This window comes from Apostichopus japonicus, chromosome 9, assembly GCF_037975245.1.
Source record: "Apostichopus japonicus isolate 1M-3 chromosome 9, ASM3797524v1, whole genome shotgun sequence".
In the NCBI taxonomy this organism is placed as follows: Eukaryota; Metazoa; Echinodermata; class Holothuroidea; order Aspidochirotida; family Stichopodidae; genus Apostichopus; species Apostichopus japonicus.
Window position 1 is genome coordinate 4,112,178 of NC_092569.1, and position 25,141 is coordinate 4,137,318.

A 25,141-nucleotide genomic window follows, 5' to 3' on the forward strand; every position below is an offset into this window, starting at 1 on the left:
TGGAAAGAAATCAAAAGGGCGCCACACATCCCAGGTACAATTTTGGGAAGAATTAAAAAAAGTCGTGATTTGGGCCAAAATCGAACAAAATCATAAGGGCCTTACAAAATTGCCAAATTTCGGCCAAAAATGAAAGTTCTTAAATTTCTCTCAGGATACTTATACGGGTTCCCAGAACCAAAATAAACGCTTCTCTTGTGACAAAAGTGGAATTCGACGAAGTTTTAGTCATTTCAATTTCATATGAAATCACGTCAAGATATGGTTTTTAAATTTCATTTTTTACCGAAATATGACTGTTTATTCTGCTCTGATCACATGGAAAGAAATCAAAAGGGCGCCACACATCCCAGGTACAATTTTGGGAAGAATTAAAAAAAGTCGTGATTTGGGCCAAAATCGAACAAAATCATAAGGGTATAGCCTTACAAAATTGCCAAATTTCGGCCAAAAATGAAAGTTCTTAAATTTCTCTCAGGATACTTATACGGGTTCCCAGAACCCAAATAAACGCTTCTCTCGTGACAAAAGTGGAATTCGACGAAGTTTTAGTCATTTAAATTTCATATGAAATCACGTCAAGATATGGTTTTTAAATTTCATTTTTTAACGAAATATGACTGTTTATTCTGCTCTGATCACATGGAAAGAAATCAAAAGGGCGCCACACATTCCAGGTACACTTTTGGGAAGAATTAAAAAAATTGCCAAAATTCGGCCAAAAATGAAAGTTCTTAAATTTCTCTCAGGATACATATACGGGTTCCCAGAACCAAAATAAACGCTTCTCTCGTGACAAAAGTGGAATTCGACGAAGTTTTAGTCCTTTAAATTTCATATGAAATCACGTCAAGATATGGTGATTTGGGCCAAAATCGAACAAAATCATAAGGGTATAGCCTTACAAAATTGCCAAATTTCGGCCAAAAATGAAAGTTCTTAAATTTCTCTCAGGATACTTATACGGGTTCCCAGAACCAAAATAAACGCTTCTCTCGTGACAAAAGTGGAATTCGACGAAGTTTTAGTCATTTCAATTTCATATGAAATCACGTCAAGATATGGTTTTTAAATTTCATTTTTTACCGAAATATGACTGTTTATTCTGCTCTGATCACATGGAAAGGAATCAAAAGGGCGCCACACATCCCCGGTACAATTTTGGGAAGAATTAAAAAAAGTCGTGATTTGGGCCAAAATCGAACAAAATCATAAGGGTATATATAGCCTTACAAAATTGCCAAATTTCGGCCAAAAATGAAAGTTCTTAAATTTCTCTCAGGATACATATACGGGTTCCCAGAACCAAAATAAACGCTTCTCTCGTGACAAAAGTGGAATTCGACGAAGTTTTAGTCCTTTAAATTTCATATGAAATCACGTCAAGATATGGTTTTTAAATTTCATTTTTTACCGAAATATGACTGTTTATTCTGCTCTGATCACATGGAAAGGAATCAAAAGGGCGCCACACATCCCAGGTACAATTTTGGGAAGAATTAAAAAAAGTCGTGATTTGGGCCAAACTCGAACAAAATCATAAGGGCCTTACAAAATTGCCAAATTTCGGCCAAAAATGAAAGTTCTTAAATTTCTCTCAGGATACTTATACGGGTTCCCAGAACCAAAATAAACGCTTCTCTTGTGACAAAAGTGGAATTCGACGAAGTTTTAGTCATTTCAATTTCATATGAAATCACGTCAAGATATGGTTTTTAAATTTCATTTTTTACCGAAATATGACTGTTTATTCTGCTCTGATCACATGGAAAGAAATCAAAAGGGCGCCACACATCCCAGGTACAATTTTGGGAAGAATTAAAAAAAGTCGTGATTTGGGCCAAAATCGAACAAAATCATAAGGGCCTTACAAAATTGCCAAATTTCGGCCAAAAATGAAAGTTCTTAAATTTCTCTCAGGATACTTATACGGGTTCCCAGAACCAAAATAAACGCTTCTCTTGTGACAAAAGTGGAATTCGACGAAGTTTTAGTCATTTCAATTTCATATGAAATCACGTCAAGATATGGTTTTTAAATTTCATTTTTTACCGAAATATGACTGTTTATTCTGCTCTGATCACATGGAAAGAAATCAAAAGGGCGCCACACATCCCAGGTACAATTTTGGGAAGAATTAAAAAAAGTCGTGATTTGGGCCAAAATCGAACAAAATCATAAGGGTATAGCCTTACAAAATTGCCAAATTTCGGCCAAAAATGAAAGTTCTTAAATTTCTCTCAGGATACTTATACGGGTTCCCAGAACCCAAATAAACGCTTCTCTCGTGACAAAAGTGGAATTCGACGAAGTTTTAGTCATTTAAATTTCATATGAAATCACGTCAAGATATGGTTTTTAAATTTCATTTTTTAACGAAATATGACTGTTTATTCTGCTCTGATCACATGGAAAGAAATCAAAAGGGCGCCACACATCCCAGGTACACTTTTGGGAAGAATTAAAAAAAGTCGTGATTTGGGCCAAAATCGAACAAAATCATAAGGGTATAGCCTTACAAAATTGCCAAATTTCGGCCAAAAATGAAAGTTCTTAAATTTCTCTCAGGATACTTATACGGGTTCCCAGAACCCAAATAAACGCTTCTCTCTTGACAAAAGTGGAATTCGACGAAGTTTTAGTCATTTCAATTTCATATGAAATCACGTCAAGATATGGTTTTTAAATTTCATTTTTTACCGAAATATGACTGTTTATTCTGCTCTGATCACATGGAAAGGAATCAAAAGGGCGCCACACATTCCAGGTACACTTTTGGGAAGAATTAAAAAAAGTCGTGATTTGGGCCAAAATCGAACAAAATCATAAAGGTATAGCCTTACAAAATTGCCAAATTTCGGCCAAAAATGAAAGTTCTTAAATTTCTCTCAGGATACTTATACGGGTTCCCAGAACCCAAATAAACGCTTCTCTCTTGACAAAAGTGGAATTCGACGAAGTTTTAGTCATATAAATTTCATATGAAATCACGTCAAGATATGGTTTTTAAATTTCATTTTTTACCGAAATATGACTGTTTATTCTGCTCTGATCACATGGAAAGGAATCAAAAGGGCGCCACACATCCCCGGTACAATTTTGGGAAGAATTAAAAAAAGTCGTGATTTGGGCCAAAATCGAACAAAATCATAAGGGTATATATAGCCTTACAAAATTGCCAAATTTCGGCCAAAAAGGAAAGTTCTTAAATTTCTCTCAGGATACTTATACGGGTTCCCAGAACCCAAATAAACGCTTCTCTCGTGACAAAAGTGGAATTCGACGAAGTTTTAGTCATTTCAATTTCATATGAAATCACGTCAAGATATGGTTTTTAAATTTCATTTTTTACCGAAATATGACTGTTTATTCTGCTCTGATCACATGGAAAGGAATCAAAAGGGCGCCACACATCCCAGGTACAATTTTGGGAAGAATTAAAAAAAGTCGTGATTTGGGCCAAAATCGAACAAAATCATAAGGGCCTTACAAAATTGCCAAATTTCGGCCAAAAATGAAAGTTCTTAAATTTCTCTCAGGATACTTATACGGGTTCCCAGAACCAAAATAAACGCTTCTCTTGTGACAAAAGTGGAATTCGACGAAGTTTTAGTCATTTAAATTTCATATGAAATCACGTCAAGATATGGTTTTTAAATTTCATTTTTTACCGAAATATGACTGTTTATTCTGCTCTGATCACATGGAAAGAAATCAAAAGGGCGCCACACATCCCAGGTACAATTTTGGGAAGAATTAAAAAAAGTCGTGATTTGGGCCAAAATCGAACAAAATCATAAGGGTATAGCCTTACAAAATTGCCAAATTTCGGCCAAAAATGAAAGTTCTTAAATTTCTCTCAGGATACTTATACGGGTTCCCAGAACCAAAATAAACGCTTCTCTCGTGACAAAAGTGGAATTCGACGAAGTTTTAGTCATTTCAATTTCATATGAAATCACGTCAAGATATGGTTTTTAAATTTCATTTTTTACCGAAATATGACTGTTTATTCTGCTCTGATCACATGGAAAGAAATCAAAAGGGCGCCACACATTCCAGGTACACTTTTGGGAAGAATTAAAAAAAGTCGTGATTTGGGCCAAAATCGAACAAAATCATAAGGGTATAGCCTTACAAAATTGCCAAATTTCGGCCAAAAATGAAAGTTCTTAAATTTCTCTCAGGATACTTATACGGGTTCCCAGAACCCAAATAAACGCTTCTCTCGTGACAAAAGTGGAATTCGACGAAGTTTTAGTCATTTCAATTTCATATGAAATCACGTCAAGATATGGTTTTTAAATTTCATTTTTTACCGAAATATGACTGTTTATTCTGCTCTGATCACATGGAGAGGAATCAAAAGGGCGCCACACATCCCAGGTACAATTTTGGGAAGAATTAAAAAAAGTCGTGATTTGGGCCAAAATCGAACAAAATCATAAGGGTATATATAGCCTTACAAAATTGCCAAATTTCGGCCAAAAAGGAAAGTTCTTAAATTTCTCTCAGGATACTTATACGGGTTCCCAGAACCCAAATAAACGCTTCTCTCTTGACAAAAGTGGAATTCGACGAAGTTTTAGTCATTTCAATTTCATATGAAATCACGTCAAGATATGGTTTTTAAATTTCATTTTGTACCGAAATATGACTGTTTATTCTGCTCTGATCACATGGAAAGAAATCAAAAGGGCGCCACACATCCCAGGTACAATTTTGGGAAGAATTAAAAAAAGTCGTGATTTGGGCCAAAATCGAACAAAATCATACAAAATCGAACAAAATAAAAAAAAAACATAAAAAAATAAAAATAAAAAAATAAACAAAATAAAACAAAATAAAACAAAACAAAATAAAACAAAACAAAAATAAACAAAACAAAACAAAACAAAATAAAAAATCGAACAAACAACAAAATCGAACAAAATTGCCAAATTTCGGCCAAAAATGAAAGTTCTTAAATTTCTCTCAGGATACTTATACGGGTTCCCAAGATATGGTTTTTAAATTTTGGTGAAGAATTCCAAGGGATAAGAGATTTTGCAATCATGTTACTCCCTACAACTCTGTATTATTGTAAGATTCCTTCTATTAAAAAGTTTCGTCATCTCATCCGTTAATCACAAAAACTTCACTTTATGTCGGACACCCTCTTTCTCTATCTCTCTCTCTCCTCAGAGGGTTTACTCACCGTAACTTCCCAACAGAATGTTGACAATAAACAGACAACCCTACGAGTGATGGGTGCACAACAAAACGACCAAAACCTGAATCATACCTCACGCAGTACAACAAGAGCCGTACCATCAACAGAATTAGCTGAGGTCTCAACCTCACGAAGGACCACCGACGAATACAGTACAGCAATAATGACCACGGAAACTACAGTCTCGACTACAATCCAACAGCATAAGAGCACCACAGATACACCAACAATAGGAATTCATACAACAGAACTAGAACCTTTGCAGCAAACCCCTTCAGAGGAATCGACGATAATTGCAGACTCGTTAACCAAACAGCGGCAAGAGAGCACCACATATACACCATCCGTTACTGCATCACAGGAACCACTACTTAGCCGCCGAACCGCTTCTACACCTGTCAACACACTGTTGTCAACGGCAGAAACATTGTTAGACCATTCAGTACCGTTAACCGTTGAAGTTGAAACACCATACACGACAATTGATACCACCGGTTTGTATACAATGAGTCGAAGCAATGTCATAGCATTTTGTACATTTTCAAATATAAGTTATATTAGTATAGGTCACTTTCCTGGAATGGGCCACATGTTAAATGTTTCCAAAATCAAAACCTAAGATGGATAGCGCCCTTTTGATTCCTTTCCAAGGATTGAAGTTACTCCTTACAACTCTGTATTATTGTAAGATTCCTTCTATTCAAAGGTTTCGTTATCTCATCCGTTAATCACAAAAAAAATCACTTTATATCGGACACTCTCTCTCTCTCTCTTCAGAGGGTTCACTCACCGTAACTCCCCAACTATATGTTGACAACAAACAGACAACCCTACGAGTGATGGGTACACAACAAAACGACCAAAACCTGAATCATACCTCACGCAGTACAACAAGAGCCATACCATCAACTGAATTAGCTGAGGTCTCAACCTCACGAAGGACCACTGACGAATACAGTACAGCAATAATGACCACGGAAACTACAGTCTCGACTACAATCCAACATAAGAGCACGACAGATACACCAACAATAGGAACCAATACAACAGAACTAGAACCTTTGCAGCAAACCCCTTCAGAGGAAAGGACGATAATTGCAGCCTCGTTAACCAAACAGCAGCAAGAGAGCACCACATATACACCATCCGTTACTGCATCACAGGAACCGCTACTTAGCCGCCAAACCGTTTCTACACCTGTCAACACACTGTTGTCAACGGCAGAAACATTGTTAGACCATTCAGTACCGTTAACCGTTGAAGTTGCAACACCATACACGGCAGTTGATACCACTGGTTTGTATACAATGAGTCCAAGTAATGTCATAGCATTTTGTACATTGTCAAATATATATTAGTATAGGTCAGTTTCGTGCAGTGCGCCACATGTTAATTGTGAATACGATTCGTATATATTTTTTTCTCTAGCTTACAACCAAGCTACAGGTAAGTGCGTCTGTAAATCAACACGGTAAGATTGAAATTTACTTAAGCAATAAAACTATTATATGTGTAGTATATCAAAAGGACATTTACATATAAGTATCGGACGTGACTGGTCCGTGAACGAAGGCCAGGCTCGAAGATGACGATTGGCGGAGACACATGACGAAAGTGGCTGGTTCGTGGCCGAGAGCTCAAAGATGTCGAATGGAGAAGATGTACGACGAAAGAAGCTGGTTCCTAACCGACATGTTTTTTCTCTAGGTTACAACCAAGCTACAGGTAAGTGTGTGTATACATTCAACACGGTAAGAGTTAAAGTTTACATCAGCAATATAACTATAACATGTTTAGTATATGACAAGAGCATTTAAATTTGATGTACCGGACGTGACTGGTTCCTGAACGAAGGCCCAGAGATGGTGAACGGCGGAGATGCACGGCGAACGTGGCTGGTTCGTGGCCGAGGGCTCGAAGATGTCGAATGGCGGAGATGCACGACGAACGTGGTTGGTTCGTGGCCGAGGGCTCGAAGATGGTCAAGGTAAAGGATGACATAACCGATTCTTTGAATCAAAGAACATACTTTTTGTTGTACATTTATCAGGTATCATTTATCTATAACTTATCGATAAGTTATCATTTCTGTAGACTGTCATTCTTTTGATATCTCGTGATATAGACATCTCGAAAAGTCGGTATGTCAGATATGTTCTAACTGATATATTGTAATGATTAATTTAATTACTCACCGAATCTTTTCCCAAAACTGTTTAGTTGAAGAAACAGAAGAAGAATAAATCAGTACTAGGGAGCCGAGGTAAGGATGGCTAGAAGGGGAGATGTGGAGTCCTATATGAAGTTTCTCGGTTTGTTATTCAATCATTCAACATCACCACACCGACACATAATAAGTATCATATGAACAGGTTAACCGGTGCTATAGAAACTTACTGAAGGATTTTCATTGACATTGTTTGGCTATTTAGGGACAGCACCAAATAATAACCGAAACAGTACATTGAGCAAAATTACTATGGTTTTTTTGTCTATGCTAAAATGGCTGATTTTGATCAAGCACGCAAAAAACACTTGTCCAAGTCCCCATCACTCCCACAATGTACTTTGCCAAGTTTACCAAGACTCATGCATTTTCTTTGAGTCGAAGAAACTCCCTAAGATATTGCCAATACTTGACAGGGAGTAAGACCTGAAAATTTCAGAGACCACTCTATCAAACAGTCATTTATCATCATTTACTATTACAGTATTTTAGCATTTTACTCTCTTGCAACCCTGACAAAACTTCAGAAATTAGTTCCTTGTCATACGTTGATGGTAACTCTTTAGCAGATATGACGGGCACAGAAAGCCAGATGAGAAATCCCCGTCATTTATGATTCATTGTTTGCCTCCCTTTGTTGCCACTTTCAGACAGGCAATAAGTATCTACAATTTACCAGTGCATATATACTGACTTGGAAATGATACACAAGATTTATTTTCATAAATGCTATATCAATAGAACTTAATACAGGAAATGTAGGGAAGTAACTTCCCTTAAAGGACATTCGCTTGCATTTTTTTGGGCATTAGGGACAGCCCCTTATAATAACTGAACAGGAAATTTAGCAAGATTACTATGGTTTTTGCCGATGCTAAAATTTCTGATTTTTTGTTATTGTTGAATAAAATTGAAATAATGAAGGCATGATAACAAAACTGCAACTACGACATTTTTCAAAATTATAACAATTAAAAAAAAAGAATATGGAACATTCCATACCATATTGATGAATTAATTCCAAAACCGAATCTTATCATATTAAACGTATTTTGAAGGTTGTATTATCCCTCAATACTCAGAATGCCGGACACTATCTCAGAGACTTGTGTTGGGTTTATGATATATAACAGCACTGTACCAATTTTATGTCATGAAATGTGCAGTATAGGTCACCACCCTTCCCCAGCCCCACCGAAACACACTCACACATTTCTTTAAATTCACACAAAGTCAATTTTTTGACAAAACCTTGCGTTCAGGGCTACTCATAGAGACTTAAATCGTGGAATATGCCACAGAAATTCCAATCTGATTCACCAAACTTTCGATTGAGCCGGAAGAAAAACATAACTAAACACACATTGCTTTTTTTTTTATTTGAAAGTGAAACAAGAAGTGTCATACAATCCTTGAATGAGACAGCTATTGAGTATTGGTTAATTACAAATCCTTTTTTCAACTGTCTGATTGTCTAGTTTTATAACACAGCGCTTGCCTTACAGGTCTAACAATTATATAAAACTTGAACGTAGCAACGTCCTTAAGTTGGTTATTTCCATTATCATCATCAGGAACAGTGCATTTATGACCTCATAGTCTCTACGTGTCTCCAATCTCTTATTTTGATAAATTCCATCCGCAATTTTTAAAAGATGTCTACTGCAGGATTGCTAAATCAGACCAGATTGCATGGCGATTCGACAGAGCCTTCTGATGTCATCAATGTATTTGCGGTCATCTCATTAATAATGATCATGTTAGTCAGTATTTTATGGAACGTGTTAGCTTTGATAGCAATTAAGAGGACGCGGTCTCCACAAAATAATATTCACACTTTGTTCATCATTAATTTATGTGTCGCTGATCTTGCAATCGCAACAACCAGTATTCCCTTTACTCTGTTTGATCTTCTCTACGAGGGATACCTACTGCGCAGCTCCATCCTCTGCAATGTAAGTATACCCACATCTTATTTCTTGTATATTCCGTGTGTTAGTGCCCCCTGCCATGCATCTATGTCCTCTTAATGTATCTGTACCCTCTATCCTCTATTTGTGTATTACCGTCTATCAGTAACGTAGCCGTACTCTGTTTGATCTTCTCTACGAGGGATACCTACTGCGCAGCTCGATCCTCTGCAATGTAAGTATACATACATCTTATTTCTTGTATATTTCGTGTGTAAGTGTCCCCTGTCATGCATCAATGTCCTCTTAATGTATATATCTATATATATATATATATGTACCCTCTATCCTCTATTTGTTTTATTACCGTCTATCGGTGACCGTAGCCAGAAGGGTGGGGAGGGGAAATTTTCGGAGAAGAAATGGGGACGGAAACCACCCCCCCCCAAAAAAAAAATAGCCAAGATTTTGATACTGAATATAGGCTACCTGCTTTATAACACGATGTGATCTGCTTCTCAGAAAATGCTCGTTATTAACCGTATAATAGCCGTAAATAACCGTAAAGCCGTAATAACCGTAAAGCATATAGAACGAGATTCCATACGTCGTATGGAATTTGATTGTCGTGTTTTAATAAAACACAATAGGCCTATCTCCATTTGGGTCAATACAGAGATGTGAGACACATACGTAAATACCTACCCACAAGTACTATTATGCATTCGTATATGTTTGATGACGTTAATATACACAGAGGGCCATAGCCACTGAGAGCATGTGAACACGTTCCTCCTCTCCCTATCCTCCAGCTCCAAATCCTCTTCCAAATGGCGTACAAACATGTGTAATATTTGATAACATATAGGCTGGCCTGTTTCGTGGCAACATGTCTATGGCAAATGATAACGTATATAAATCTCAAAGAGTTCTGTTTGATTTGATTTGATTTGATTTGATTTGATTTGATTTGATTTGATTTGATTTGATTTGATTTGATTCGGCAAGATATCAATCTTCATCTACATACAAACAAAAAATTGCACATAAAGATAAACATTTAAAAATACAAGATGGGAATATACTTAAATGCATCAAAAAGAAAATAACAAGCCAAGGATAACCCTTTAAGCTAAAAGCTTATTTCCAAAGGGGTCTGTCAATAAGTCTGTTAATATGAAATTGTGCAGGTTGAGTACAAGATTGAAATTCTGTGACAGTAAGACCAACATGACAGATAGTTTGGGACCAATATAATGCCAAGTTAGTAACTAACAAGTTAGAAATGTGTAAAAGCGAATTGGCCTGTAACAGTGCCAAGTAACAGTAACCGAAGGGACAAATACAAGCACAGAAAACAGACAGATGAATGAGCAGGGTGAATACAGATAGATGTAAGAGGATTAGTAGGCAAGGGAAGGAGAGAAGAAAGAAACCAACAGGGGGAAGAGGAGAGGTAGGAGATAACCTGTAGAGGGACAAAGAGAGAATTAAGCGAGTTGGAAATGCTAACATGTACGTTCAACAAAATGTTAGCAAATTGAAATAATGTCATTGCTCTTTTCCGTAGATAATGTTACCACTCAGTTCTTCGTTGTTCTCTTACTTGTGTAATGACGTATAAATTAAATTTCATATTTAAAGATATAAAAGGGATCTTTGGTTAAAAAATGAGAGATAAATGTGTATCACGATATACTGTACTACAGTTTTATTATTATTTAACTGTTTAGGGTTGTTTTCAATATAGTACAGACCCTCATTAAATGTGACTTGTTTAATTCAAATACTGACACAAATTGACTTGGGCCAAAAAATTTGACTTGACTTGCATCTGTTGACCTGACTTGACTTGAATATGTTTCTGCTTTGTCTTGACTCGAATCGACTTGGGAATTGACCCAAGGTTGACTATAGAGTTATACGACACTGCTAAAAGTCAGTGGCGGCGGAACCGGGGGGGCTTGGGGGGGGGCTCAGCCCCCCCAATAAAAAAGTTGAGGGGGCAAATGCATGATAAGCCCCCCCAATATTTACCAAGGCTCCGAAACGTGCATCTGCCCATTTTTCAATGCATACTTGTCGATCTGTCCGATGCACACGTATACTATACAGGTGTAATAATTTTAGTAAATGCTGGAGGACCCTCGGCCCGTCCCCTGGCTATAGACCACATTGTCACCCCAACCGCTTCTTCACGCCCCGTGAAAAGTGGAAGCAGTGAGTGTGAGTACCGGTAAGCTCAACACAACTTCGTCTTAGGCCAATGACTTGCCTCATTTCAGCCAGTTCTCCAACATCCCCTTACTCAGTGGCGGAGCGTCCTGACGGACTCAAATAGACTGCTGGCGCCCTTTTCAGCTTTTCACTACTTTTTAATTATTCGCGTTTATTGACTATTTTATTGCGCTCTCATCTATCTATTGACATTTGTCATATTCTGTTGGTGTAATTTTCCGACAAAATGGCGACGACACCTATTTATTCTCCGTTTATCTGCAAATTAGCAAGGCCCGGAGAGGGTCATTTCCTGCAATCTAGGGAGTATCTTTACTCAAAAAATATCTGTACGCTCCGCGCCAACCTGTGGTGGCGCTCCGCTTAGATAGTGTCGAAAGTGCCCCTACAGACCATTCTTGCCCCCCCCCCCCGCCCCCGACCAATACCCCTAGCTCCGCCACTGCCCTTACTACACTCAAAAAACGTCTTTGCGAGTACACTACGAGTAATAGCTACTCTCTTAAAACACCATCGGATATACAAATAACAATGTTTTTACAGACTTTTACGTGCAATCAGAGAAATTGCAGGCTTGAGACCCATATTTTAGGGCTAGGTATTCGAAGCATAAAGCACTCGGGAAGTGCCGTTTCCGGCCATCTGGGGGTTTGAAAAAACCCAAAATTTTCTTGTACGCTCCGCGCCAACCGATGGTGGCGCTCCGCTTAGATAGTCTCCACACATTAGCCCCCCCCAATAATTTTTCCGTTCCGCCGCGCCTTCTAAAAGTGCAAATGATTTGAAACCTTTCAAGTCGTGAAAAGAACTCCGGGCGTCACTCGTTTGTTTTATGATAGTAGCCTACTTGTCTACGTATCTGAAGTGTGAACAGTTTTCAGATGTTTCTATGTTCCTGATTCTCGTACTAATTATATACATGATTGTATTTTACCAGGGTATGCCTACTTTACTAATGATTAACAATTGAAAGTAGGCTAGAGCATTCTTTAGAACCTACTACAAAGGGAAATGAAGTACTTCATAACACAGGTATATCAGATGGACACAATTAATCCTTTACTGGAAATGAAAGCAAAACCAAGTTTCATGTTAATAATGTCTTACTACGAACGTCGGTTACCACTCTTTAGTGGTTTGGACTAACTAACGTATACTTAGAATACGAGGTAATAAAACGAGTTACGGAAATGTTTCAAAATTATCCAAAGAACTAATAATAGTAATAATAATGGCATTTCTATCGCGCTCACTTCTGTAGAAACTATATGCAGTAAAGCTTTACAAAAACAACAACCACACCATGAAACAGTACTAGTGAAATGAACCCGGAACAGATGTGTTTTAAAATTGCTCCTAAAACTCGTGAAGGAACAGCACGACCAGTGGCGGCGCCAGGAATTTTTAGTTCGGGAGGCTAAGGGGGGGGGGGGCTGAGCCAATTTTGGGGGTGGCTTACAAGATTGAGTGATCGCCGTCCTGGGGGAGGGGTATAAGGGGAGGGGGTGCCCCCTCCCCTTTTGAAATTTTCCCAATCCTGGAAAGGCCTACATGCAAAATGGTGGCATTTAGCGAGGCTTTTGTCACCTGAAAATTTCTCCAAAAATATGCATTTTTTTGTGAGTAACTTTAGTCAAATTAGAATGGAAGATACCAATTCACAGTTTTCGTATCACTAAAATATTACCTGCTGTGAAAGATCCAATTCCTTTGCTCAATTATTATATCGCTGACTATTATCATGTGAAAAATTCATCAAAATTTCCATTGACCATTGTAGCACTGCGTTATGGCTGACAAAATTTGGGTAGGCTATATTGTTTCAATGAGGTTTTTTTTTTGTTGCCTATTTCAGTTGGGGGGCTGATGGGGGGGGGGCTGACTACTTCAGTGGGGGGCTAAAGCCCCCCAAGCCCCCCTTGGCGCCGCCACTGAACACGACTGAACAAACAAAAGTTCTGACCAAATTCAAGCCTTTACGATTAACTTCATTCGCCTAGCATTCAATCTCATTTATTGCTTGCTAGTCCTGGTTTGTTCCCCTCATGTTGATTCGACAGTGTCTGCAGTTCAAAATATTTCAGAGCAATATGCGGTACTAAGCACTACCACGTCACATGACCTTCATTGTCTGATCACGTGTTGTTTTCCCTCTTGAATATGCAACGTGGACGCAAGCAACACAAGCGTGCATGACAAACGTTTGTGTGCATAAATGTATATACAGCGATATGCCGCAATGCCAGTTCAACCTTTTCAAGTAGGCCTACTGTATAAAGTAGACCAAACACTACAACTGAATCTATTATGAAAGTGTACTTTTATTATTCTTAATGTGTTTGCGACATAAGGGACTGTATATATTATCATTAATGTTTACTTATCGATCGTTTCCTTCTTAATTGAATTCTTTACAGATCAACGGGTTCTTAGTAACGATTTTCCCAGCTGTTAATGTACAAACAGTGGCCCTCATAGCGGTCCATCGGTATGTCCAAACAATTCATCCTCACAGCGTGGTTGTCGATATTAAGCGAGCTACGCTGGCCTTAGTATCCGTCTGGTCGGTCTCTGTAACCCTGGCAACGCTCCCTTTGACACACCTGGTGTCTCACATTGACTATTCGCGCGCGTTACATCACTGTTGTCCCAGCTTCAAGGATCCTTGCATTTATGGCTACGTATGTCTCACGGCTTACATCGTGACTATACCAGCCAGTATTTTCTGCTACACGTCGATAACGAGAAAACTCTCTCAAATGGCAAAAACTCTCAACTTGCGAAAGAAGAGAGTGAAACCGTGGAATGACATCTTCTATGACGACGATACTCTGCCATCTTCGGGCGGTTTAGCGAAAGATGAGTTATCATCGACAGTAGCCGGACCATCTTCGGCGGTTACCACTGGTAACGACCGTCACAGAAGCCGCAAGTTGGAGAGGAAACGCGCAATATTAAAATTAGCCGCAGATAAACGAGTAGCGATTGCTAGTAAGTACCGTGTATAGCTCAATTGTGGTGTAGTACATATGAATGGTGTCTTATGGTAAGCCAAATGCCTAATAAGGAGATACTACAGGTCTTTCGGTCGAGAAACCTGGATTAGTGACCGTTAATCCTGGTATATCTACCAATAATCCAGGGATTTCAACCGATAAACCAGGTTACTTAATCGTAGTTGAATTTTTTATTTTTTGGGGGGAGGGGGAGGGGTAGGGGGTATTGTGTTTCCATGTATGGTCACTAACCTTGTGAACAGTATCTCTGTTTCCTAAAGCCCTTCATATTATGTTTTGTTTTTCTCTAAAGTACCGTTACTGTGTTAGGTTTGTCTGTATGATAGATAATATGAGATATAAATTTGAATTGCATTGAAATATCCGCAAAACGCTGGATTACTGGAAGAAAGTCTATGTCTTTCGAGCGACAGACCAACTTTGTCGGCGATAATCCAAATTTCGACTGATAATCCAGGTTTATTGTTGTACAGCTTGATTTATCGACCGATAAACCTGCTGGATTATCAGCTTATTAGTTATTCCATTTACACTGGTCAATAACTCAGGTTTTTGTTTTTCCTCGACCGAAAAACCTGCTGGAATAACAAGCAGTTGGCTTGCCATAGGAATGACATAAGTATCAACTAGACACAACACGATAGCTATTATTACAGGAAGAAACATGATGGCGGAAGGTTAACGATCAATTAGCCTATACTTAACCTATATCAGTGTTTCAGACGTCACGTATTATTCTTTCAGTCTGTGATCAGTATTGTTTACACTTACTTTTCACAACAACTGAATGTTTCCTAACTGTCGAATTGCATAAAATGTGTGCCTAGGCTCGTCCACGTATGATGACGCGAATGTTTGTGCTGTTACAAACAAAACAATTACTATTTCGTATGTTAAGTAATTGAATGAATTCAATTGGAAAGAGATTCACAGTAATATTCAAAATCTGATTCTATACTATTTTTTTCTATTCCAGGTGCTTTGATAATCTTCACAACCATCACCTGTTGGACGCCATTCGCCCTCACAAACGTTTGCTTCTTGCGAGGTGAAATAAAGCCAGGATTCTCGATATTTATTTTGTGGCTCGCTTATACAAATTCAGTTCTAGATCCAATCATTTACATATTTTTCAATAAAAGTGTTTGCGAAAAAGTGAAGCAAACGCTTAAATGTAGATGAGCAGAGAAGGACACTTGTCTCCCTTTTGAGAAAGGGAACGATGTTAATACTAGCCGTGACTTAAAAGTTTCCTCAAGTTTAACGGACCAAAGGATCCAATGCACAGAATAACTTCTAAATCCAATCCTCACAATTTGGAATTTTCTCATTGTGTAAAAATCGCCACCTTCCTTCTTTCCGTTTACTGATGTAACCTCGTACGGTTCACTTACGGTCACAACTCGACCAGCGAGATTGCCCGCACAACGGACGTGTATTACTCCTGCACTGGTTAGCTGCATTCGTAATACCACCGTTAGTAGATGGTACACATCCACACCTGCTACGAAAGGTTACCCGAGAGGTGGCACAAACCATATCAATGCGCACGTGGAACCTTAGTACGTCGGAACAAATTGATTAATTCAACAAATGTATCAAATATCACCGACTGACCGAAACGGGAAAAAACATGAAAGATTTATACTATTTGCAGTTTCTATATCAGTTGTGCATACTTGTGAGAGGATATATTTCTACATAGTATATATATGAACAATGCAATAGGAAACCCGTTTGATTGTGCAATTTCCATATCATGTGCTATTCCAAACTTTCTTTTTGACCCGGGAGTAGGGACACTATCAAGTGCTGCGGTCCGCGGATTGGATACGCAATGGCTGGAAATCTGATCAACTTGTCAATCTCATAGTTACGTCATATTCTTGTTACGTCATAATCTTGGTCTTATAAAATCAAAAGTCACCAACGGTGAAACTCTCTATAATTTGCAATAAGTTACTGTACGGAAGAGGAGAAGAAATATAAGATTTGCCCGAAACTGAGTATCAACTACATTAACGACTGACCATTACATTTGGCTCATTAGCCCACAGTGGAATACACGTAAAGTGTTTTCATAAGTGTACATACACGTACATTTGTTTGGTCTTGTTTTGTATTTTGTCAACAACAAAAATCTACAGTGGTAAGAATGAGTTATCGGAAATAACATGTTTCATAAATTAACCTATAACTTATAACTATAGATATACATTAGCAACGGACTGTTTCCTTGCAGCCGATACAAGGAAACGAATCTACACGAAAACTTGACAAACAGATCTTATGGTACTTGGCAACGTTGAAAGCCATTAAAATAATAAATTTATTAACAATCCAAATGTATAATTGTTCAAATGATGCGTTTAACAATTTGTAACAAATGTATTGAATTCAGCGAGCTATTAATGTCCGGTTTCGAAATGATAAAATTGTTATTTTCACATTCCAACAGTATGCATTGTTTAGTAATTTAAGCTATACCGCTTCATCAATCGGAAGAAAATTGCTGACATAACTATATGAATATTTTGATCTTAATTCGATGGCGCCGAAAAGTACTTACCAAGAGGGAATGGGGGGGGGGGGGTCCACATCCTAGAATGGAATTCATCAATCTCCAATTCCTGAGTTATCTAGTTTACAAGGTTTCAAAAGCTTAAATGGCTGCAGCTGACCTTTTGACCTACTCCAATTTGGGGTCCACCTACAAGTAGAATTTCATCCAAGCATCCCCTTTTGCGTTATTGTGTTTACATTGTTTTCATGCTTTGAACTATGTTGCCCTCAAATGACCTATGACCAACAATTTCAGTAGGATGTTTACAAGGGTTTCAGACTTTTACCCCAAATGACCTTTTATCTCCACAGATAACAATATGGTTCTTGTACTCACTAAGATTTATCAACATACCAAGTACCAAAGGATGTACTTTTCGAATTATATCGTTTCAAGGCTTTCATACTTTGACCCTTCACTTACATATTTCATGGCAAACAATTGTCCAGTAATTTGCCAAAATTCTGTTGTATACTGAGCTCATATGCACATGGTTTCAAACCGTGAGAACTTTTTGTTTTGTGATGTAAAGCATATGTATATCGATATATAGCTTCCGGACTTAAAGCATGTAGCCTCAGCGAAAGAGGAACAAAAGCTCTCTGTATAATTATTTTTGAAACCAAAGACAAGAAGAAAAAAATCCATTTCCAGAAACGGGCGTGGGGAAAAATAGAAATAAATCGGCCTGGAAGGCAGTTCTTTGTGTACACAGTCGCATGTATCTGTGGGGGAAGCTGCATGGCTTGTAACCTACACTACAAATCGAGTGGCTGTCCAATACAATAAGAAGTTTTAGCTCATTTTAGATCTTAAGAATATGTCGCCGCGCCCTCTCATTTGAAGTCTTCATTAATCCTGAAGTAAATGAGAATCAATTATTGATTATATTACATCCTTCCTGGCCCCTTAATCGACCCTGGTCCCGGAATTACATCCCACTGAACCCCCCCCCCCCCGCCCCTTTCGTGAGGCCTGCTCGTTTCTTCAGACCCAATTCCCACCCCCGTCCATCGCTACCAAGTCTTCAAGCAGAACCAATCAGACAAGACCAGTCTAACCATGTTGCTACACTGTCTTCAGAGCCCACAAGGCTGTCAATTATCTTGCTTCCGTGTCTTTCTGATCGGCCTGACCAACTACTGTATGTTGCTAAGATGTCGTCAGACCCGATACCAAACAACTCTGTTGCTCTTCATTTCTGTGGACCTAACCAGTTTAACATATTGTCACTTCTAAAGGCTAGGCATAGGCTAATACAATAGGTGCATTTCTTTTGCGAAGACGTGTGTGGAGTAAAACTGTTTTGATTCTCTTTGCTAAGACCTGCTCAAGTTTTCCTTCTCTTCCTTTTTTTTTTTTGATATCTTAATTTCTGGTGGTGGTGGGGGGGGGGGGATCTGAAAGTTAACAAACATTTTGAATTATGCAAGATTCGCAAGTTTGGGTGTAGTGTGGCTTTAGGCTTATTTCCAGTCGTTCTTTGTACTTATCATTGGAGATATATAAGATACGACCATGGGATATGGATGTCATAGTGTTTAAACGACTACTTAAAGGAGACTTGTGTACTCTGTATGAATGTGACTTTGCTTTTTTTCATGCTGGTTTAGTTTGATAGAATGATTTCCATATTTCTTAATAAAAATTTACCAGAAAGCCAGAAGGTTTTGTGATTCCTTGCCATATTATTAGCTCAAAATTCCACGTAACTATCTGACTAATGTACAGCAAGTGAGTAAACTTTGTCCAAGAATTAAGTAAGAACCATCTCTTATTTGTAGCACTCACCTTTTGATCTTGAATACTCGTCAGCTCCGTTTACTCGATTATAATCAAAGTTACATTCAGGCCTACTGATTCAAGTACTTGCTTAGTTTGGCAGCTGCAATTAGCTAAATTTAGCCTATAGCTATTAAAAGCCTACAGTAGACCACTGCGCGCGTAATAAAATACATATTACTGTACCTACATAACCGCACTCGATGGAGTGTCACGAACCGTATGCACAACGACTTCGACAACGTTTGTCCTCATCCTTTCTATGATTCGTCCTAATTGTTGTTGCACGACCAGCATGTAATTGTTATGAAGCTAAGCTAGCTAATCCAAAGCTAGCTAATACACTGCGATAACTATATTTGTTTTTAGGCCACTGCACATCTGGCTGTCTTACAAAATATGAAAGTTTATATTGTCCATCAGTTAAGTTCGTCAAATGTATTACAGTCGAGACATTGGACAATAAACAAAAATCATCCTACTGGAAAAATTGGAAAAGAGCACTAGTTTTGTCTTTCTGATAGGTTATGTAAAAGAACATGTAAAATAATTCAAACAGGAAACAAAATCTGCTGATAATATCATATGATATCATATGATAATGATGAAACTGGCAAAACATTGCACCAGATCGTATCTAAGGACCTTCCATTGTTCAAAATATCTCAAAGGGGACACCCCCTCCCCTTAGACTCCTCCCCAATATCAATCACAAAAAGTGCTCCCCCTTTCAAATTCCTTGCTACGTCGCTGGCACTCACTTGGGGGGGGGGGGGGTTCAACCAATTAATTCACTGGTAGGGATTTTACAGTATAGAATTTTTACCAATATTGAGCTAGCATCAGCTCGGCCACCCACCATCCCTTAATAAATATTATTGAATGAGAGTAACATGACATTGCTTATGAAGTTTGAAATGTTTTCACAACTTACCGCCGAAGCCAAAGTTATCTACTGTAAATCAGACAGAATAAGGTTAAACATTGAGACCATTTGAGATAACCTGTTGACCCCTTGAGCCAAGTTTGAGATAATTTGAAGCTCAGAGTGTCAAAACTGATATGGGCCACTTGAGTGTTTTCAAATCACCCAACCCATGATCATCAACTGTGTGAAGCAGATTTCATTTCCTGGATGGAAGTATGGTTTGGTGAAGACCTACTTTATATTGGCCCCTTCACAAAACTAAGCTGAACTGACATTGGCCATCTATGTTTGAGAAAATCATAGCATCGGAGAACTCACAGATTGTAGTTTTAAATATTGAAGTTATCATGTTAACAAGGAATGCAGACATTGACACCATGTTGACCTCATAGCATCATGTTGACCTCACAGCATAGACCTCAGAAAATCATAGCATCGGAGAACTCACAGATTGTAGTTTTAAATATTGAAGTTATCATGTTAACAAGGAATGCAGACATTGACACCATGTTGACCTCATGTGACCTTTGACCTCTACCAATTTCAACAGGGTTCATGCACTCACCAAACTGGATCTACATGTTGTGTGTCAAGTTCAACAAAGATCCACTTTTAGAGTTATCATGAACAAAGTTTTCAGATTTTGACCTCTTTTGACCTCAATTGGCCTTTGAACTTCACAGAAAGGATCCACATACCAAGTAGGAAGTTAATCCATGTTATATATATTTTTGACTGTTTACAATTAGGTGCCACATACACACCATCACCATTGCATAGGTTCCTATTCCTTTAGCTTTCTTCGGCAAGGAATCACAGATGAGACATGGCAAAGGGTGAAAAATTTGAAATTTACTAGGTAAATGAAAATAAAAGGGATTTCAGACGAAAATTGGAAAGAAAAAGTCACAATTGTTAATGCTAACTTCTGTTTACGCCAAATGAGCTGGTTTCTGGTAGTTACTAAGGCAGGCCTACACACCATTTATGGGTTTTTCAATGATCATAGTACAACTATCATCAATTATTTAGACATTAATCCAATGAGGACCGTGCGATTCGCAAAGTTCCACAAAACGGTAACTCGAATGGGTGGAACGAATAGCAGAAGAGTACTGCACACTGTAAAAGTAACAGAACTTCATCAGTTTCCTGATGACAACTGAACTTGAAAAAAAAAGGGAGGGAGAAAATATGAAAAGTCGCTACCTTCAGAGTCAATTTTCGAAACAATTGGCTTCAATTATAGGATTTACTTTGTGTTTCCTTGCGTTTGCACTTGCGTTGCTCACACGTACTTGTCCTAATTGATACCTCCAAATTCGTAACTGATACGAAGGCAAAAAGGGGGCCAGTCTTCCCTGACCGAAGTTGCTTGATTGGTTTTCGGCCGATGAATACCTTGAAAATTTGAGAATTACAATCTAAAGTACTCATCTTGAACACTGGTGCTGTAATACTTGTAACTCCCCAGTGTGAGGTACTGTGGCACTATTACATTGCATTCATAGGTTAACTTTCACATTACTTCACATGCGGTAGGCATCTCAATCATTTTATAACATTCCAGTCTTATAGTTTTCTAGGTGTGATCGAACTTGTTTCATATTATTAAATGATGAAGCGGTAATAAAAAGAAAAACAATTCTGTGGAAGTTTAATCGTTTTTCTTGAAGGGATCAAAGTGTTAACTTATACATTTTGTAGTCTGACAATTAATTAAGCTCCATAGCATGATCTGTATTCTGTACCCCAGATACCCTGCGCTAATGGCAGTCCTGTAGCCAGACTGGGGAGGGAACTTGCCCCCCACCCATCCCACCCCTGTGCTGACTGATGTTCCCCTCCCCCCAAACCCCATGAATGCAACCTTGTGTACAATACTTCACATGTTACTGGACATGATTATTTGTGCACTCCTTGGAATTGCTGGTGCCCCTCCAACTCAGAATTCTTAGCTAAAACAGTCCCAATCCGTAAAACCGCACAGTAAACAATCGGGAAAATCCCACTGGTTAACAGGATGGCTACAGTACTTCTAGCAAATCTATAGAACCATACCATGAGGCCTGTACGACAGTATTTGCCAGCAAATACAGTGCGTCTGCTATCACTTTAAAATTACCTCTTAAGGTCTGAAGAGATATATGGTTTCCATTTCATCATTTCATCAAAAGCACTTCCATTGATCTATTTTGATATAAACTGAACCTGTTTAGCGAGATTTTATGATTCTTCCTGGTTTTATCTCTGATGACCGGTGACCGGCTTGTCCCAACGGCAAGAACATCATCCAGGGTTAGTTGTCACAGGCTTTTTCCTTCCTAGCTCTGAAAAGTGATGAAAAATATTTTGTTTAGTTGTGCAGGTTCCACTCACACTGACCTCCAGGAGATATGTATGTGTGTATTTGTATGTATTTTAGATCCTCCTGCAAGCAGGACGTCACGAAGAAGCCTCATTGGCTTATCAAAGCCGCAAGCTGACCGAAATCAGTATCTTACATTCACATTTATTTAACGTCCATGATTATGAATTGTCAACAACTCTGTAACTGGACAACATATATTAATCTGGGAGTGACTCGAACCGGGGACCTTATGATTGGAAGGCACCGGCGTTGGCACCGGCGTTGACCATGGCGATATCTCAACCAGATGATATCTCAACCAGGGCTTGAATCCATGATCCAGAAGGGCAAGGTGACTTGCTTAGGACAAGTTAGACATTTCCTTGGACACTCATTGAAAAGCCAGGGCACTACAGCAATTTTTCAGTTTTCAGTTGGGTAGGCTGGCATGCATATATTCTAACACACATGTCACTTTGGAATCCTAATCAACATAATTATGAGAATACCTTCAGCAACTTGACAGAAGGAGCAAGGCAGTCATTGCTGTCAGCAATGGATTATTGTTAAAGTCATTATGGCCAGTGGTAGGGCCTATCGCAGCAATATGCTGTTGGTGCCATCCCTTAATTCAAACCCTGATCCGAATGTATCAACAGACTCTGAATAAAATGTTTAAGCAATATTGCATGTGCTACTGTTGATTTGCTAAGAATTTGAAATCAATAAACAGGGTAATCGGTTCGGCAGTTTCACTTTTACTTAAATGCAGCTAGTGCTTTTATTATTAAAGCCATCTCCAGTAGCATAGTTTGCATTGCATTTACCTGCAATGAACAATGTATGTCCATTTCCCTAGCTACCAATTGAAAATTACATCCAGTACTTAGTTGCCATTATTCAACATAACACCAAACATATAGATGAACAATGGGCTGGACATATAACCATTCTATCGTGATTTAGTTAAACTTCATCAGATCACCCTTCCTTTATGTATATTTGCGTTGGATTGGTTTGGCAGTTGAGGAAGAGAGTTATAAGGGAGCACGTAAAGAGAGAGGAGGAATAAAGAGCAGAAAGATATGTCAACTGTTCACGTCTTAATTTGTACTTGTTGTGTAATATTTACAGGACCCTGTCACAAATGGTGGAAGTGCGGGGCACTGATAAGTTGCGAAAATTCAGCAGTTATGTCAAGATTATAAGTTGCGATCAATAGCCAAATCTTTGACAATTTAACAACCGCCGTCAACTTGATAAATGTATCGTAAAATCACCTGATTCACCCATAGGCAATAGAGCTGCTGTTAATTCTAGAATGGCGTCATATTTGCGACCTGACTCCTTTCATGTTAAGCCAAGTGAAGATCCGTATCTCTGGCTCATTAAATTTTAATCATGGACATTGTTGTCGCAACTTCCTCGAGAGCAAATTGCCCAAGCAATGAATATGTTGCTTGTAGGGAGTGCTAATATCTGGCTAAATTCTCTATCACCTGTAACGAAACAAGATCCAGAATTACTCTACGCATCTATTGAAAGTCATTTTTGTTCCATTCATCCAAAATGGCTGCAAGAATATCAACTATGGGACAGGAAGATGGAACCCGGAGAACCGCTGGATTCATTTATTTTGGACATCTAACAACGATGCAGTAGGCTCAACAAAGTGGATAAAGAAAGAACTGCTGCGCTGGTGAGAGGGTTAACGCCACTCCTGAGGATGTTCGTGATCCAACGGAATCCGAAAACCTGGGAGGACGCCGTGTCGGCAGCACGACTGGCAACCGAATCCCACTCTATCAACAACGCCACAGTGAGTGCAGCGACTACTCGACATTCTGACCAGTACGATGAAAAAACGGCAATTTGGCTCAGCAAGGAAGGAAATACAAGACCTTACAACGACGGTGTCGGCGATGTCAACTCAATTGTCGACCCTGCAGATCTCACCCTTGGATAAGGTAACATGTCAGATATGTTCACGGGAAGGTCACACCGCCCCCCAATGTTATTCTTTTCAAAGTATGATAGACCTACCTAGGCCTACATAGGCCTACCTGTTGGGAATGTGGAAAACCGGGTCACATAGCTCGATTTTGTTGTAGTGTTGGACTGGGTTCGTACTGGGATAGAGGGCGCGATCGTGGTATGGGAAGAGGTAGAGGTCGGCCAATGTATTCAAGTCATCAGTTCTAAATCTCACCATCACAGAAGTTAAAAGGGTGGAACGGATCTTAGTCAGGTTTGATTGATAACTTAGCATGTAGACCTATTATTCTTTCTCTCCTTTTTCGTAAATGGTAGGGACACAAGAGGACTGTGCAAAGTCACTGCCTAAAGTTGCACAAAGTTTGTTGTACCAGTAGATTGGGCTTAGCCTACTTACTTGTTAGTAAGTACTTCTCTCAGAGAGTTTTGAAAAAATGTTTGATTCGCCTGTGTGTGTCGTCTTTTCAAATATTCGATGGTTAAGAATGCTTTGGACATTTATTGCAATACTGTAGTGTAACAGGATTTGAGATTTCTGTGGTTAGCTTGTTATCTTGAAGTTGAAGGGTCGTCAATAGGGTTTTTAGTCCCCTCCTGATCTTTTATATTTTACAACTAAACTAAGTCTGAGTTTTGAACCATATGAACTCTAATCATATCAGTTCTAATGTAAAGTTGATAGGCTTTAGGCCTAGCCAATATGAGTATAACTATAAAGGAGTATTAAGTTACTTTGAACTACAGTTAGTCTAAACTAGCCTAGATATTATAATGTATATATATATATTTTTTAATGTGAGGCAGATGCCTGTATACTCTTCTGCTATGTTACGGTACCTTACAGTACCTAGCTTAACAATAACAATTACGGAATCCTGTGCACAGTACTGTACTAGTAGTATTAGTAGGCCGTAGGTTA

The 25,141-nt window shown here is 38.6% G+C and overlaps 2 protein-coding genes across 3 annotated transcripts; both read left to right on the top strand.

Annotated features, from left to right (window-relative positions):
• The first annotated feature begins 4,875 nt into the window (after window positions 1-4,875).
• On the top strand, window positions 4,876-9,034 carry LOC139973379 (uncharacterized). 2 transcript variants are annotated; one of them, XR_011795196.1, is made up of 3 exons: window positions 4,876-5,706; window positions 5,990-7,199; window positions 7,433-9,034. XR_011795196.1 is itself a non-coding variant. In XM_071980018.1 (2 exons), exons 1-2 carry the CDS (start codon window positions 5,145-5,147, stop codon window positions 6,568-6,570), a joined length of 1,143 nt encoding a protein of 380 aa, XP_071836119.1. In that variant the 5' UTR covers window positions 4,876-5,144; the 3' UTR covers window positions 6,571-7,221. The 2 variants fall into 2 exon arrangements, 1 of the variants encoding a protein (XP_071836119.1); XM_071980018.1 differs by lacking the exon at window positions 7,433-9,034 and having other exon boundaries at window positions 5,990-7,221.
• Window positions 8,083-18,521, top strand: LOC139973381 (alpha-1A adrenergic receptor-like). The gene is made up of 3 exons (XM_071980020.1): window positions 8,083-9,394; window positions 14,005-14,578; window positions 15,581-18,521. Exons 1-3 carry the CDS (start codon window positions 9,095-9,097, stop codon window positions 15,784-15,786), a joined length of 1,080 nt encoding a protein of 359 aa, XP_071836121.1. The 5' UTR covers window positions 8,083-9,094; the 3' UTR covers window positions 15,787-18,521.
• Window positions 18,522-25,141: the final 6,620 nt, after the last annotated feature.

Bases quoted from the DNA above. Each gene is read 5' to 3' on its own strand.
- LOC139973381 (XM_071980020.1), top strand. From the start codon at position 9,095: ATGTCTACTGCAGGATTGCTAAATCAGACCAGATTGCATGGCGATTCG. The intron at 9,395-14,004 runs GTAAGTATACCC...AATTCTTTACAG, and splicing joins GCAGCTCCATCCTCTGCAAT to ATCAACGGGTTCTTAGTAAC. The intron at 14,579-15,580 runs GTAAGTACCGTG...TTTCTATTCCAG, and splicing joins TAAACGAGTAGCGATTGCTA to GTGCTTTGATAATCTTCACA.
- LOC139973379 (XM_071980018.1), top strand. From the start codon at position 5,145: ATGTCGGACACCCTCTTTCTCTATCTCTCTCTCTCCTCAGAGGGTTTA. The intron at 5,707-5,989 runs GTTTGTATACAA...CTCTCTCTTCAG, and splicing joins CACGACAATTGATACCACCG to AGGGTTCACTCACCGTAACT.